This window comes from Triturus cristatus, chromosome 6 (assembly GCF_964204655.1).
Source record: "Triturus cristatus chromosome 6, aTriCri1.1, whole genome shotgun sequence".
Lineage (NCBI taxonomy): Eukaryota > Metazoa > Chordata > Amphibia > Caudata > Salamandridae > Triturus > Triturus cristatus.
Genome location: NC_140589.1, coordinates 1,656,359,312 through 1,656,375,978, shown reverse-complemented (window position 1 = coordinate 1,656,375,978; position 16,667 = coordinate 1,656,359,312). Strand labels below are relative to the sequence as shown.

The 16,667-nt window shown below is 42.4% G+C and overlaps 1 protein-coding gene across 10 annotated transcripts in view; it reads left to right on the top strand.

The window, feature by feature from the left end:
- The window catches only part of EML4 (EMAP like 4), a 677,127-nt gene that overhangs the window by 478,603 nt on the left and 181,857 nt on the right, over window positions 1-16,667 (top strand). For all 10 annotated transcript variants that reach the window (XM_085612817.1, XM_085612810.1, XM_085612815.1 and 7 more), the window contains exon 3: window positions 13,401-13,530. In XM_085612817.1, the coding sequence (XP_085468943.1) occupies window positions 13,401-13,530 (130 nt within the window). The remainder of the gene's footprint in view (window positions 1-13,400; window positions 13,531-16,667) is intronic.

Below are 16,667 nucleotides of genomic sequence, written 5' to 3'. Positions count from 1 at the left end.
GCCCAGACACGCAGCTTCAGTTCCTTACTGTGGTGCGGTGTTGAAGAATTGAAACACACAGACGATGCACTAAAAGTCTGGATGCGCTGCGTCGATGCGGCAGCAGTAAAGCAGGCTCCGTGTCGTTTCCACCGCCGCAGCCGCGGATGCGTCTGGGTTGGAGTGGGTGCTTCGGACCTAGGTGACACGGAGCTCAGGACTCCCACTGCGGCGATTTTTATGCTGCACTGCATCTATTCTTCGGCTGCATTGCGACGATCTTGGGCCGCGATGTATCAGTAAAACAGGCCCTGGGTGCCGATGTGTAGATTTTCTTCTTGGATAACCAGATTCTACTTCCAAGGGCACAGGAACTGGATTTGGCAACACTTGGCAAGTCAGGATTCTTACTAGAAGAGCCCAGGCACTGGTTTGTGAAGCCTTTGATGACCCTGAAATGACTTAGACACACACAAGCCCTTTGAGAACCTTGAAAGCAGGATACAGAAAGCAAAGTCCAATCCATTCACTCCCAGGACAGCAGCAGCAAGCAGCAGGCCAGCACAACAAAGCACCAGGCAGAGTGTCCGTCCCTCCTACAGCATCCAGATCTTCTTGGTAAAATGTTCTTTAATCCAGAAGTGTTCTGAAGTTATGGTGTAACAGCGCCAATACTTCCACCAGTTTCTGCCATTGAAGTAGGCAAACTTCAAAGGAAAGTCTTTGTAGTGCCAAGACCCTGCCTTTGTGGCTCTAGGGCACACTGCAGGGGTAGGGGGTGGAGACAGATTTGTGTGAAGACAGGCACAGCCTTATTCAGGAGTCGCTGACTACTCTTCCCACCACTCTAGCTCAGGAAGACCCATTAGCCTGGTGATGCCCCATCTGGTTATGCAAGGCTCACCTCAGTTCCCTTTGTGTGACTTTCAAGAATGTATGCTCAAGAGACCAACTGTCATCCTAACCCAGATGTGGATTCTACAGACGGGCACAGGATGGTCAAGCAAGAAAATGGCCACTTTGTAAAATTGGCATTTTCAAACACTCAATTTAAAAACCAGCTTCACCAAAAGATGTATTATTAAATTGGGAGTTCAGAGAGCCGAAACTCCAAGTATTTATATGCTCCCAACTGGGAATTACAATTAAAAGATATTTCTAGGCAATCCCCTTGTTACCCTATAGGAAAGATGGTCCTTGCAATAGTGAAAAATGAAATTAGCAGCATTTCACTATTAGGACATGTAAATCACACCAATCCATGTCCTACCTTTTAAATGCACTGCGCCCTGCCCATGCGGCTGTCTTAGGCCCACCTTAGGGGTGACTTGAATGTAGCAAAATGGAAGGTTTGGCCTGGTAAGTGATTGCAATGCCCAGGTTGAAACAACAGTTTAAAACTGCACACACAGACACTGCAGGGGCAGGTCAGAGACATGTTTGCAGAGCTACTCATGGGTGACACAATCAGTGCTGCAGGCTCACTCGTAGCATCTGGTTTACAGGCTCTGGCACACCTAGTGCACTTTACTAGGGACTTACTAGTAAATCAACTATACTATTCATGGATAAGCCCCATCCATGTTGCTTCTTTCCCCCCTCCCATCGCTCCATCACTGTTGCTTCTTGAGCCTCATCCCTGTCGCTTCTGCCCCCTCCCACCCGTCCCATCCCTGTTGCTTCTCTACCCCCTCCCACCCGTCCCATCGCTGTTGCTTCTTCCTCCCATCCCTGTTGCTTCTTTCCCCCTCCCACCTGCCTCATCCCTGTTGCTTCTTTCCCCCTCCCACCCGCCTCATCCCTGTTGCTTCTTTCCCCCTCCCACCCGCCCCATCCCTGTTGCTTCTTTCCCCCTCCCACCCGCCCCATCCCTGTTGCTTCTTTCCCCCTCCCACCCGCCCCATCCCTGTTGCTTCTTTCCCCCTCCCACCCGCCCCATCCCTGTTGCTTCTTTCCCCCTCCCACCCGCCCCATCCCTGTTGCTTCTTTCCCCCTCCCACCCGCCCCATCCCTGTAGCTTCTTTCCCCCTCCCACCCGCCCCATCCCTGTTGCTTCTTTCCCCCTCCCACCCGCCCCATCCCTGTTGCTTCTTTCCCCCTCCCACCCGCCCCATCCCTGTTGCTTCTTTCCCCCTCCCACCCGCCCCATCCCTGTTGCTTCTTTCCCCCTCCCACCCGCCCCATCCCTGTTGCTTCTTTCCCCCTCCCACCCGCCCCATCCCTGTTGCTTCTTTCCCCCTCCCACCCGCCCCATCCCTGTTGCTTCTTTCCCCCTCCCACCCGCCCCATCCCTGTTGCTTCTTTCCCCCTCCCACCCGCCCCATCCCTGTTGCTTCTTTCCCCCTCCCACCCGCCCCATCCCTGTTGCTTCTTTACCCCTCCCACCCGCCCCATCCCTGTTGCTTCTTTACCCCCTCCCACCCGCCCCATCCCTGTTGCTTCTTTACCCCCTCCCACCCGCCCCATCCCTGTTGCTTCTTTACCCCCTCCCACCCGCCCCATCCCTGTTGCTTCTTTACCCCCTCCCACCCGCCCCATCCCTGTTGCTTCTTTACCCCCTCCCACCCGCCCCATCCCTGTTGCTTCTTTACCCCCTCCCACCCGCCCCATCCCTGTTGCTTCTTTCCCCCCTCCCACCTGCCCCATCCCTGTTGCTTCTTCCCCCCTCCCACCTGCCCCATCCCTTTTGCTTCCTTCCCCCTCCCACCCGCCCCATCCCTTTTGCTTCCTTCCCCCTCCCACCCGCCCCATGCCTGTTGCTTCTTTCCCCCTCCCACCCGCCCCATGCCTGTTGCTTCTTTCCCCCTCCCACCCGCCCCATGCCTGTTGCTTCTTTCCCCTCTCGAGTCCGAAAGCATTAATTCAGAGAGGGTTTGTTGTAACGGCCAGAGCTACTAACTTTGGAGCTGGGGAACCAGGTTTGAGTCCCGGCATTGGATCAACATCCTGTGATTCTCGGCAAATCACCTAATCTCACTGTGCATACCAAAAATGTATGTGTCCTTGAGTAATGTAACTTGGGCCTCAGGTAAAGCGCTCCCATACCTTTGGGTCGAGTTTGCGCTTTAGAAAACTACAAAACAAAAGTTACATTACAATAGGATGCATTCAGTTTTAGGTCTCTGCTATACAGCAAGTGCACTGGCTCTTCGCCCCCAACGGCTATACAGCACATGCACTGGCTCTTCGCCCCTGACGGACACACCCTCCACCCATGGTAAGTTTATTGTCCCGCCCCTCCTGGCACACAAAAATAGCGCGATTTTCACAATTGTGTGGACAGTTGATTATTTAATTTTAAATGTCTTTTTTTTTTTAAATGTTAAATAGTTTTTATTGGGAAGACAGAAAAGTATACAACTATTATAGTTAAACATAAAACAGTTCAGTAATGAGGTAATGTTTTACAAAGAAAGCAACCACTCTTAATATGCAGTAACCTGTAGTGAACAAAAAGATTACAATGCCTGTCTCAATGTAATTCTCAACTAGAGACATCAATAGTAAAAGCTCGTAAAAGCAGCGTGACAATTGTACAAAACAACAATATAAGAACATTATAATGAAACTTTAATAACTTTAACTGAGTTTTTAGCAAGTGAGGTCAAATATGTGGTGAGTGGTTCCCACAATGTTTCACACTTGACACGTAAAGAGATAGAATTTAGATTATATCAATCTAGTTGATGGCTATGATATACCAAGTTCCACTATTGTTTGAGAGTAATATTTTCCGTAGATTTTCAATTAGAGGGAACCACCTGTAAACCAATCACGGGTAAAAAGTCCACCAACTTGCCACATATTTTATCATGAGACCAAAAATTATTCAAACTACATAGGAACAAAGAAACTATAGAGAATGGAGTGCGAATGCCAGTGATGTTTCTTATTCTTGTCCAGATATGCACCCAGAATTGAGATAATTTGGAGCATAGAAAAAAACATGTGTAGGTAAGTTCTTGATTTACCCTTACATAGCCAGCAGGTGTCTTGTTTCAGCTATTTTAGTTTGAAAAGGGATGTGGGGGTAAAAAGAGTTGATTGTAAAAGTAGTATAGTGTTTGAGTAAGATTGCCTTGACTTGTAGTAGTGTGATTTACTTTTCCCCATAATTTATCTCAGGAGGGTATAGGCCAAGTGAATTGTAAGTCGGATTCCCATGTAAGTCTGTTGTGGGTGTTCACGGTCCTTTGTAGATTGATGCTGCTTTAGATGACTTGGTGATGAAAGTAGGAGAGATCTGTGAAACCTGACCTTGTGTAGTAGACTATGTGAAGGAACCAAGTGTAGAGGTTGGCAGTAGTGCCAATAACTGATATGGTTTCTGGCATTTAAGGGCAAGATTAAATGAGGAGAAAAATGTCTCAAAAGAAAGAATTTGGATATTATGTTGTAGTAATTGAAAAATTATAATTAAACCTTGCATTACTTGACCCAGAAGGCAATATGAAACAGAGAGAGTCTCAGAAGTTGACTCCGCCTGAAGACTTTGGTAGCTTCAGCCGTAGGAAGGATATGCTGGAAAATTGACCATTCTAGAGAAATCTAGATAGAAGCTACTGATGGCTTTAAAGTATTTCACAGGAATTTTAATGGGTTTCATCTTGAGGTAAAAATTATTGATAGGAAGAATCATCATTTTAATTGTCGAGTCAGCCCACCATGATAAAATTAATGGTAACTCACCCTGTATTAGTGCAGTAATTCTAGAAAGAAGGGCATCCATATTGTATTTCAGCAAGTCTCTGATATTATTCTGATATAAGATTTCCAAACATTTTATCTTATTCGTGTTCCAAGAGAGGCCCTTTCTAGTGAATCAGGATTTGTAACAAAACTTATTTTAAAGGCATTACTTCAGACTTTTCTATATTGAGTTTATACCCCAAAACCTCAGAGTATGCCCTTAGTTCTTCTAAGAAATTTGGAAGGGAGGTTTCTGGTTTCGAAATATAAAGAAGGAAGTCATCCGCATATGATATGAATTTAATGTGCATGTTTTTAAGCTGAAAGCAGGAAAAGCCATGGGAATGTTTTTGTCTATAAAGAAAGAGTTTGAGAGCAAGAATAAATAGCAAGAGTGATAGAGGACATCGTTGCCTCGTGCCTTTCTTAAGAGGAAAGTAGGGAGATTGTATTCCATTGATAAAGACAGATGAACGGGGGGAAGAATAGAGTAATGAGATGAGTTGGAGGAATTTTGGATGGAACCCATGCCAACAAAGATATTGTAAGTATTTCCAATTTACTATATTGAATACTTTTTCAGCATCCAGAGCGATCTCCGCGAATGAATGTTTGAGTGTGATGGCCTTGCTCAGTATGTTGAGAAGAGCACACAAGTTATCAGTTATGTTTCTATTTTTAACAAAACCTAATTGTTCGATATCCATTAGATTGGGCATAACATTATTGCATCTAAGGGCTATTGCTTTGACAAAAATCTTACAGTCTGTGTTAATTAGGGATATAGGGTTATAGTTTCTGTATTGAGAAAGAACCCGGTCTTTCTTTTTTAGAATGAGACGAATCATTGCCTTGGTAAAAGAGTCTGAGGAATTATTGTGCGAGAGAAAATGGTTAAGTAAAGTGAATATTTTAGGGAGCAGTAATTCTGAAAAATTGTGAAGGAACTCGTCCGGACCGGGTGCCTTACCTGTTGGGAGATGTTTAAATGCTGAGAACGATTCCTCCAGTTGTAATGGTAGCTCAAGTGGAGCCAAATTAATGTGTGAAAAGACTTCTGCTTGCTCGAGTGAGAGAATCATGACCGAAGAGACTCTTCGGACAACTGAGATATAGGGGTGGAGAGTGTTTGATAAAAGTCCATGAAGCAGCTAGTAATTCCGAGTAACGAAAAAGATGGGTGCCGGCTTCATTAGTGATTGATTTGATGAATGATTTTTCTCCTACATTTCAAATAATTAGCTAATATAGTGCCTGTTTTATTTTTACCACCATATCGAGCATTTATCTCAAGTAGAGTGCCGTATGCTTTTTCCGTGGTGGATTGATTAAATTGGATCTTCGCAGCAACCAGCGTGTCCAAATCAGCTTTGTTATTCCTGGATGTAAAGTATTGTGCTCCAAACATTTATCATCAAGAAGATTCTTTCTCCATAACCTTTAGAAACCAAGTTTACGCTAAACCTCTAAAAGTAGCTTTGAAGGCGTCCCAAACTAAATGAAAAGAGGTCTCCCCTGTATCATTAATTCTTGGAACACTCTTACTGCTCCTATATTGCTGCAGGGAAATACCAGGTGAACATATATAAATATCACAGCTTAATATCCATACCCCATTGAATTTTGTAAGCTCAGATCGGATAATATGACACGCCAGCACCATCACCATCACTGACCTATAGTCTGTGGTTTATCAACTGTCTATCTGTATCTAATATTGTGGACATGGGCAGTCTTCCTAAACAATTTTTTTTAAAACTCTGTAGCTCTAAATCTGTGGGCTGTAGGTGATTGCACCAGAGTATTTCATAGAAACATTTTAATTAATAAGACTTCTCTACATTGTTGGTTATCTTTTGTCCCTTAACATTATCATCCCACCCACCTAGTAGCGTCCCTATACCTTTTAATTGTGCTAGGAGTTTTTTGGTCCAGTTTCATACGTTTTCCTCCAATATTCACTTGGCACCTAGACTGGCATATGCCAGGCATCCCTCTCCATAAACAGTATAGTTGCCTCTAGATCTTCCATAAATCTTAAACTTTGGTTCTTTTTATACAAAATATGCAACATGACTTGCCCTCCAGCAACTGTCTTATCAGGATCCTAAAAAGTACCTGAAAATCATCAGTTAGTGTTTTCAGAGAAAAATTTAACAATTGTAATTTCTAAACATTTATTAAGTGATTAATCCCCAAGAGCCCAGGAGTTTGGTCTCCTTATCTAATTTCTACTTCTGCTAGAATTCTTTACATACATACCTTAAAGAAATTGGAACAAAAAGTTTTCTTCATCAGGCTGAGAAAATAATATATTGAGGGAGCCTGCGGCTTCCATGGTAGGTGGGGAAAATACATGGAGCAAAAATGATAATTCCATGTTTGAAATTTAAGTTTTGCTTTTTGAATTCTGACAACAAGCAGATAAAGTATAAAAACATTTTTGTGTAACTCATCTGTATTTACTCAGCTGACAGAAATGTGGTATAGTTTCTACTAGATGAAATGAAAAAATCTATTTAATTGCACCCACAGGTTTTGGAAGGTGAAACAAATGCTTAGCACCTCATGTGGAAGTAGTTCTAGTGAAGCTGCTTGGCAAGAAAGGACATTACTTGGACAGGAGTGCAAATCTGCAGAAAAGAAACAGGCCTTTTTTTAGGTCGTGCCTAGCGACAGTGCGTATTCATGCTCGCTCTGCGAGACTGCTGTAGTAGAGTACGGGAGAGAAGCCAGCGCCCACAGTCCGCCCATATTTTTCATTACCTTGTGTCATTGACTTTCGTAAATGCTGCCTTCAGATTCTTTAATAGGCTTGTTAGTCCCTCCTTAGTACGGCCTTGTCTTCATTTTTAACCTCCCATGGCACTGGCCTCTTTACTTTGGTTGTTACATGGGACCTGTTATTTAGTCTGTAAGCACTATTTTTTTATTGAGTTTTTCTTACTGCAGGCTGGACATGCGCTGGCTCAGCTTAAACTGCTTGTGTGTTTTTTAAGCTGTATGTCCGCCCCTGTAACACTGGCACCTGCTTCCAATCACTTTAACCAGGCATTATTTTGTGTTTGTTTCAACCCCCCAAGTACAATGGATTTAGAAATGATTAGCGAATTAATTCATGTGAATTCCAGGTAGCACATAATGGTGTGCTAATGGGCTGAAGCTGACAACAGCACATCTGTTACATGTCATCTGCACTAAAGCCACCCGACAGGTTGTTTTCAAAAGCCTGTTTTATTAACAACACTACCACCAACACCAATAATACCACCACCGCCAATACCACCACCACCCTAATACCACTACCACCCTAATACCACTACCACCATCCCCAATACCACCACCACCAATACCACCATCACCAATTCCACCATCACCAATGCCACCACCACCACCAATATCATCACCAATACCAGTATCACTGTACGAGGCCGGAGCTGCAGCAGAGACCATCCCTCCCTCTATGCCCTACTACAGCTGGAGTGTTTTTATAGCCCCCCCACCCACCGCTCTTCCTCCTGAGCTGCAACAGTGTAATCACGGAGCAAAAGGTGTTGGAGCACTTTGTTAGTGTTTATAGCTCGGATCATATGTAACACTCACTTTATACTTTGTGTCTGTGTAATTTACAGCACTTACATATCTTCACTGCACTAGTTATCACTATTATGAAAATGTCGCAGGTCGGTCTCTTCCTCTGATATTTACAATCTAACAAGCGATCGAGAAGGCCCTTTATTGCAGTGCAATAGGCCTCACATTTGCGAGAGTTTAAGCTATTACTATCGGAAATGACCATGCCTTTAATTTTTTTTTAAACCCAAAACATAAATAAAAGCTATTGTAATTTACAATGCCAATTGCTCAAACTCGCATGCATGCGAGCTGTATTGTATTGCAAATGCTTGTCTTCCCTGTAGGCAAATATTGAATAAATGGTTACACTTCTATCACTTATGGTTCACACTATTAAATCTCCCAGGGCAGGGTTCTGAAATATTTGAATTGGTTACTGGGGTGGATTTGGCAGAGCCGGGGTGAGCTGGTCTGTTGAGAGTTGTGATGGCAATATGCCCTGTGCACTGTTTACTAGGCCTGCTATAGTGTTCAGCCTATGGTGGTCGGGAGTGGACTTCCTGGTTTTGAAATATAGACGACTGGACAGTTTTTCATGAATCCATGTTTATACGATCCATAAAAAGTCCTCCATAGAATTGTAAATTACAGCAAGAAAAAAACTGCAATGATTCTAGCAGTGACGGAATGGCCAAGCAGGGCCATAACTATTTCCCCCCCCCCCCCCCCCCCCCCCCCCCCACCCTCCCTCCTTAAAGGTTTACAGTGTGAGATTATTTAGCAGTGAAACACATTTAAGTCTTATGTAGAAGTGGACTCTTTTTCTTGTTAATTATACATCAAAAATGTTAATTACCTGTATTTGTACCCTGCCATGCAGATGAAAACTCACAAGTATGTCAAGTGTCACTTATCTGTTATTTTACCAGTAAAAATAAAATCCAATTCAATTTACTGTTAAAAATTAATATTAACTGAATGCTTGTAACATTTAAGTTAAAAAAGATCTCCGATTTTCTCTTGGATTACGGTCCCTTACAAGTTTCACTTTACAGTTCTAAAATATGTTAGGTTAAAGGTTATTAGTGTTGCATTTCACATCTGGAAAAGAAGTGTAAAATCCTAACTAAATTATGATAGTAAAACAATTAAACTAAAGCTGACAACTTCGAGTGTCTAAAATTTAAAAAAGAACTATCCTTGGGTTTTTGAATATGCATTGTCCTTTACTTTCAGTGGTGTCTGGAGGCTGCATGTGGGTAGCCTTGTATTTAAACCTAGATTTAGAAGTGTCTAATTTCTGCAAAACTTAAATATATGGTCTTCCGCTCCAAAGAGATATTGGAGTTATATGTCCCCTTGCTACTGAATTGAGTTTGAAGAAATGCAGTGAAACTATTGCTAGATTCAGTCTTTAGCTCTAGGGTTTGAAAGACCTATTGCTAACAATATACCTAGAGGGGGCTTTGGTTCTGCCCTATTCAGACATTTTTTTTTCTTTGGCTAGCCTTTGTTAGCCACTGACATCTTGGCTCGGTCTTGTGAAGTATTCATGTCTCACCTAATGATATTGGCAGTATGGTGGTATCTTTCATCTGTAGGCATGCAATTAGCAGCATGAGGGAATACAGCTATAGCTCCCGCTCTCCTCTCCTTCTGGCTTCCTCCTGTGTTACTCGCTCTAATTTTATTTAGAAATCTGTTTATTAAGTTTTGCAGCAAAAATCATACAATGCAGTTCAGAATGGCAAAGAGCATAATTACAACTAATGCACAGTAAGGTCTCAGAGCATATCACATATAATCATAACACATTACACCAGTTGAGGGGCGTTCAGTATTGACTAAAGTTGTAACCCGTGAGTCTGTAAGGATAACTATCATCACGCGTGATGTTGCAGTCTCTGTGCTAGCTGAAAGTAGCAAGTCGCAGTCTCGTTCGCCAAAGACGTATGCTGCCCAGTGTACCCCCTGATCGATAATCAAACATCTCTGTGCTTCCATACTGCAACTGGGTAACTGTCCTTCCTGCCACATAACAACGAAAACAACATTCAACAGCAGCTCTCCTATTTGAATTCTAGGCGTCCTTCCCCCTCAAACCCCCCTCCCGTCGAGTCCCGCCCCCGGCCCCCACCTCAGGAATATCATGTGTACTATCATCCGGGCTGCGGCATGCAGGGACGCCAGAATCCAAGCAAACCAACCCCAGTGCTGCGGCACCCCGTCAGATCGGATTACCTCCCTGCAGCTAACGCGGCTCCTGCAGCTCGCCCTCGTCCCCAGCCAGAGTCACTCCATCAGACTGTAGCAGGACCTGCAGCATCTCTCCCCATTGGGATGCGATCGGTGCCATCCGGATGTGTTACTCGCTCTAATGTGCTAAGACTACACGCATTAGCACATGAAACTCAGACCGATTGGCTTTGCCATTGCTTCTTCTAATTAAAAGTACATCTTGGAGAAGAAAAAGAAACTAAGTTGTAGTTTGTGCTGTCCCGAATGGACCTAGCATTTTATATTTTTGTTTTTACTCATACGTTTGGCCTACCCTTATTGTTGACTAATGTCCGGCATTTAAAAACTCAAAGGAAGGATAGTTGCCCAGCTGTTAATGAAGATTTGCTCTCGGGTTGTGAAATGCTTAACTTGTTCCTCTGTTTGAGGGAACTGCCCTCATTCTTCATAATTGACCCTCTTTCAGTATATCTAGGAGTTGGCACAAGCTTGTGTTCAAGCACTGGTACTCGAAGATAAACAAGGATTGGCAAAGCCAGTTGATCTTTCCTTTGAGCCTATTTGCGTTGTCAGTGCTTTTTGGTGATGCTATATACAGCATTGGCAAAAAGCTCCCCAAAAAATAAAAGCAGAAAATAAAGTAGTGTGGTTGAGGTACGCCACCGAGGAGCGGATTGGAGTGATGAAATAAAAATAAAGAGGGTGGTGGGGGAGATGGGAAAAGCAATACACCAGGGAGAGAGCAAATCAAGGTGAGGGGAGAAGCACACGAGGAAGAGAGGGATATATGAGGGAAAAGGCAACACAGAGTATGGGTAAGGTGGGAGAGAGCCGGAGAGTGCACACACGGTCATTGTGTGCTTAAACAAAAAGAAAAAAAGCTGTTGCCTAAAAGTGGTCAGTGGCAAGATATAAGAAGGCATAGCCTATGCTCTAGCAGAGGGACAAACAGATGAAGATAAAGGCAAACTAACAAATAAGAAGCACGTAAATGAGTGACCATAAAGCCAGCGAGTGGTAAGCAATGGATGAGTTTTAACCCCTTCTGTGCCACGCCCTTTCCCCCTCCTGTGCCGGGCGTTTAATTAATGGGTGGGGTTCATGACGAGATAGTCTCGTCATGGGCACAGCGCGACCGTGCTCCATGACGAGACTATCTCGTCATGGGCACAGAAGAGGTTAAGCCCACTGTGAGATTTATGTAGACCTACAATGGGCAGTGCTTAATGGTTTTCAGTGCTCGGCACCAGCACTTAATTGTCCGCATCGCAACTTATGATAGTCTGCCACATGATGATGCTGTCTGTCTAAATTAGAGATGAGCACAACAACAGTTGTTTATTAATTATTTGTTTATTTAGTTTATTTATTAATTCAATAAAATTCAAAATGACTAATTCCTGCCACCGAAGCCATTCTTCTTGCTTTGGGGTCCTGGAATAGTCTGAATTGTCACTCTTGTAGGAGTGTGATAATTAGTAGTAGTGTTGGTACTTTCATTGGAAGTGCTTGCAGGGGCAATGGGTTGTGCAAACTGCAGTGACCTCCTGAGAAGGGCCCTGCCACTTGTTTGTTTACAAATTAAGCAGTGGCAATAGGCCTTACGGAATCAGACAGCTTGAACTGTCCGAAATGTGAGACATAAAAAAATAATTTAACCCCCCCCCCCCCCCCCAAAAAAAAATGGAGCCACAGCGCGCTTTGAGGTATGTGCTGCATGTTCACTGGAGCTTTTGTATCAGTTCTGTGGACCGCCACTTAAATCATTACTGGAATCCAAAGACCCTATTCCCTTTGTCCCCCACTCCATTGAATCATTATGGGAATCCGGCAATCCCCACTTAATCGTTTGTGAAAGCCGGGTACCCCAGCCTAAACAATTTCAATGTTTTGATCAGCAAAACAAACCACACAAATTCAGACACAAGCATTCATCAAATACATACACAAATGGTATTTTTTTTAATTTAATTCACAATTATTAAAAATAAAATTAATGAGGAGGTTGGTGCTTTGCTGAATTAATTAGAGGCCACCCATCTGAAGTATTGAATTCTGTTTAACTCTGCTCGCATGAATCAATTTGAGGATAGCAACTTAATTTGTAGCCTCCAGTTTCAAATTCTTCCACGTTTACAGAATGTTTTAAAATGTTACGTTGTACATTTTGCTTCTTCGTTTATTAATCTGTTAATATTATTGATTTTTCTAAGCAGCCACAGATCCCCTGAGTGGGCGTTGCGGACCCACAGGGGTCCTGGACCATAGGTTGAGAATCGCTGCTCTAGATGTTAACTCATGAAAATAGTGCCTTATCTTGTAATTCTTTACTCCACAATATGCTGATCAGCAGTAAAATAGAAAAATCGAGAACATTGTGAAAGAGAGGCAGATAGTTGCACATAATTTAAGAGTTTGACATTTTAGCTTCCTTCATAGATAGCGCCCATCCATTGGCCCTTGCGAGAGATGTTTTGGGTGTAATCTTTAGTTTGCTAATAAGTATTAGTGCACATGAATTTAATTCCACAATTTCTCTATGAGCAGTACACACCCGCTAAGAAATCTAAAGTTCAGGTAGTTAAAGAATAACTGTCCTGTTCTTTAACAATTAACGGCCCGCTTGAGCTCACCTTTAGACTGTTCAAATATTTAGCGTTCTTACTTACAGAAATTATTTTTTTTTTATTATGCTGTGATTTTCGGTAACATCTTGTAGAACTATTCAATACATCTTAACTGAACTGTTAAGAAAAATAAACCCGCTCCATGAAGTTCCTCATCACTGCAAAACATTTTCAGCAATGGGGTTAAAATACGTTCTTGTGATTGTTTTGCTTCTGTCAATGTTTGCTTTATGATAAGTTGCCTCTTTCGTGTTTGACGGTTGCAACGTCTGTTTTTTGAACTTCTGATAGGTCAGCCGGCTCTTCGAGAAGCATTCTCTTTGTCCTGCATCACCAACGGAAGTGCTGGCACCAGGAAACCAACCCACAGTACCTCAGTTTCCGTTGCTAAAAAAGATACGCTTTCTTCTGCTGCTAAAAGGTAAATAGCTGTAAAATATTCAGACTGGAATCCTGCTAAGATGTCGTAGATACCCACCCAAAAGGAAGTCCTTTAACGTTGTTTGATTTCATAAGCACTTAAAAAAAAAAAGTGTTTAAACCGGATCAGAGAGAAGGTTGTTTTTGGAAGTACAAGTGTTGAAAAATCGTCAATCATGGTTTTGCCCCTAGGAATTTTCTGATGATGTTTTGACACCAAGTGAAAGACGACACAACTCTACATTCCTTAAGAATAATAGGGGCTGCCCTTTCATGCATCTTTTTTTTTGTTAAAGTTGCATGCATGTGTTTTGGGAAGGACTCTTGATTGATTGGAACGCTCGTTGTGTGCAGGAGGGATATTTCCTATTCCAACAATGGAGTGCTCCGGGCTTGTAATGGCTGGTATGGTCTTTCATCAGGTGATCACATTCGACCTGGAGTCTTCTCTCATACTTGGGTATAGTTTTTACCATTTACGGAGTACAGGGCATTGACTTGAGGGAAACCTTCCTCAGTTCTGCTCCACATCTTTCACGCACAAGCAACAATCTAATCACCCTGCTAGGCTCATCTGTCATTCTCAGACAGAGACTTTGCATCACTCCTATCTTGTCAAGATGCACCACTATTCTAGCATTCGTAGCTAGTCCGCTCCCTGCACTGTTTCCTCCCCCTTTACCTTAACGACCGCAATCTGCCTTGCTTCTAGACTTTACCCCATCCCCTATGGAGCTCATAGCTTTACTGATGTGTGCAATTCCATCGTGTGTCTGCAAACTAGCAGAGTTCTCACTTTTTCTTCGTCCCTGCCTATCAATTCTATTTTAATATTCCCTCTGATCTATTGAATATTCGCAAAGTTTTAAATCTGCAGCTGTGCAACTTTTACTGGAAAAAAGTACAGCTCACCTTTCCTCTCTTTTTAATTATCTCTGTCTCCCAGTTCCTGTTCTTCTCGAAGATATACCTTTCTGTCAACTGTCTGTTACATGCCTCTCTACTAACAACCTACTCCGTCCTGTTCAGTCGGTCTTAATTTAAGGGAAACTGCACTTTAACTACAATCCAAATCTATCACATTTGCCTTTCATCCTTCCTCGTGTCTGCGTTTTTTGACACTTGCTAATCCTACTGTACAATCCTTTCTTAACACACCGTGCATACGCCTATTTTTCCTGTTTGGGATTTCCACCCACCTCAATATCAGTTGGTGTCCCATGAAGGTTGGTCCTAAGTCCTCCCCTTTTCCTCTTCAAAACTATCCCCTCATTTACTTTATTTTACTGTCTTTACAGAGACAGTACCTAGATGTATTTTACTCGTCACTCCCTCCTCCAACCACATTGTCAATGAACTCTTCCAAAACGGAGGTCTTTGTATTACCTTATCCCCCACCTGGCTAGAAGTCTTGAAGTTTTGTTCTGCCCCTCAATGAAAATGTGGTCATAACCACTGCTGCCACTCCAGTATTCAGTGCTAAACATTTGCCCTTTTATCCCTTTTGATGCAGCCAAAACTCTAATAAGTTCACCAATAGTGTAGCAGCTGTTCTACTATACAGTTTGCTATTGGGCCTAGCTCTATATTTTTGTCCCCATTGGAAAAGGTTCTTAACTTTTTTCTTGACCTTATGTAACCTTTCCAGGTGCACGCCAATCTCATTCAGTTTGGCTATTTACAACAAATAATGCTATTTCCAAGATACTGATCCAAAGTGGTTCATGGCCTGATCTCTGACTTGTTTATATTTCAACTAGAACCTACAACATGCCAGCCTGAAGTTCGGGTTTTGCCTGAGCGACCTTGTGCCCAGGTTCCTATCTTTCTGCACGTTGCCACCTGCGATCTGGGCTTGCTTCTCATTCTAAGAAGGGCACACCATCTCGTATACCTAGGAGGCAAAATGTAATTTCTTGCTTTTTGGGGTATAGATATAAATGTTTGACTTGTCTTTGTAGATTAGCAACAGTAGCACAATATGTTAATTAATACATAGCAATACTTGCCACACAGCTTGATATGTTAACCACCCAATATGATTATTGTGCTATGTACTGTTATTGTCTTTTGTATATCATTTCTGTTATAATTGTTATTATCAATTAATAAATGCTTGCTATATAGAATCAAGCTCAACCTTTAAAGCACTTCTAAGCACCTTTTCACCAGAAAGAGCTGGAAAAACTGATGTGATGTTTGCCTTGGTAACTGCTATTCTACACTGTTTCAGTTTTCTAGAAAAGTTAGCAATTTGTTAAGTATCTTTCTGCATCGTACCATTGGTTTTTAGATCATGCTTGTTTTGAATGTCTGAAATTACGTTTGTGTTTAATCATTTTTGGTTAAAGGTATATTTTCATGCAATTTTGTTTCCAATTGCTATCTACGTAAAGGAAAGAAGAAACTATTGACAGAAAATTTCCAAATCTCAAGAAGCATAGTCGTACTACTCCACATTGTGGGGATTAACAACTTTTGTGGATGGCTGAAGTAAATCTTAAATGGTCGCTTGCAGTATCTGTATCTTTCGTTATTTACACACCTAATTGTATGGTAGTTTCACAAATGTTGGCCAAGCATTTGCTTTGCCACAATCTAACTGGGCAAAATTCACATATTGCAGAAATTCGGCTTGCGTGCAGTTAGGAAATGTATATAATTTCGCAAACTCAACTCATTTTTCCTTTTGAACTCTGCACTCAGTCGACAAAAGAAAGCTGAAGATTTTTATGAATTCCTTTCCTTTCTGCACCATTTATCACGTTTAGAAGTTTAGATAAGTGCAGGGCAGGCATTGCCCATGTGTGTTGATACTTGTTTAGTAATGGCCTAATGGATGTTCATCTGATTTGTATTTTATTTTCCTAGTCCCAAACCAGGTGTCTCTTATGAGTGAGGTTGGAAACATTCTACACTCATAAATGATATTACTCTGTACTGAAATAATTCTATCATATGTTTTTTTAGTTCAAGTTACAGTTTCCATGCAAAGTCTGGAAAATTAGCTATGTATAAGTCCCACTCTCGGAAAATAGTTTGGAATTGAGTTAAGTTTTTAGATTCCCAGCATTGACTGGAGAAAACCCAACCTGACTGCAGCTGCTCCATGTGAATGAGACTGCGTAGTATTGTAAC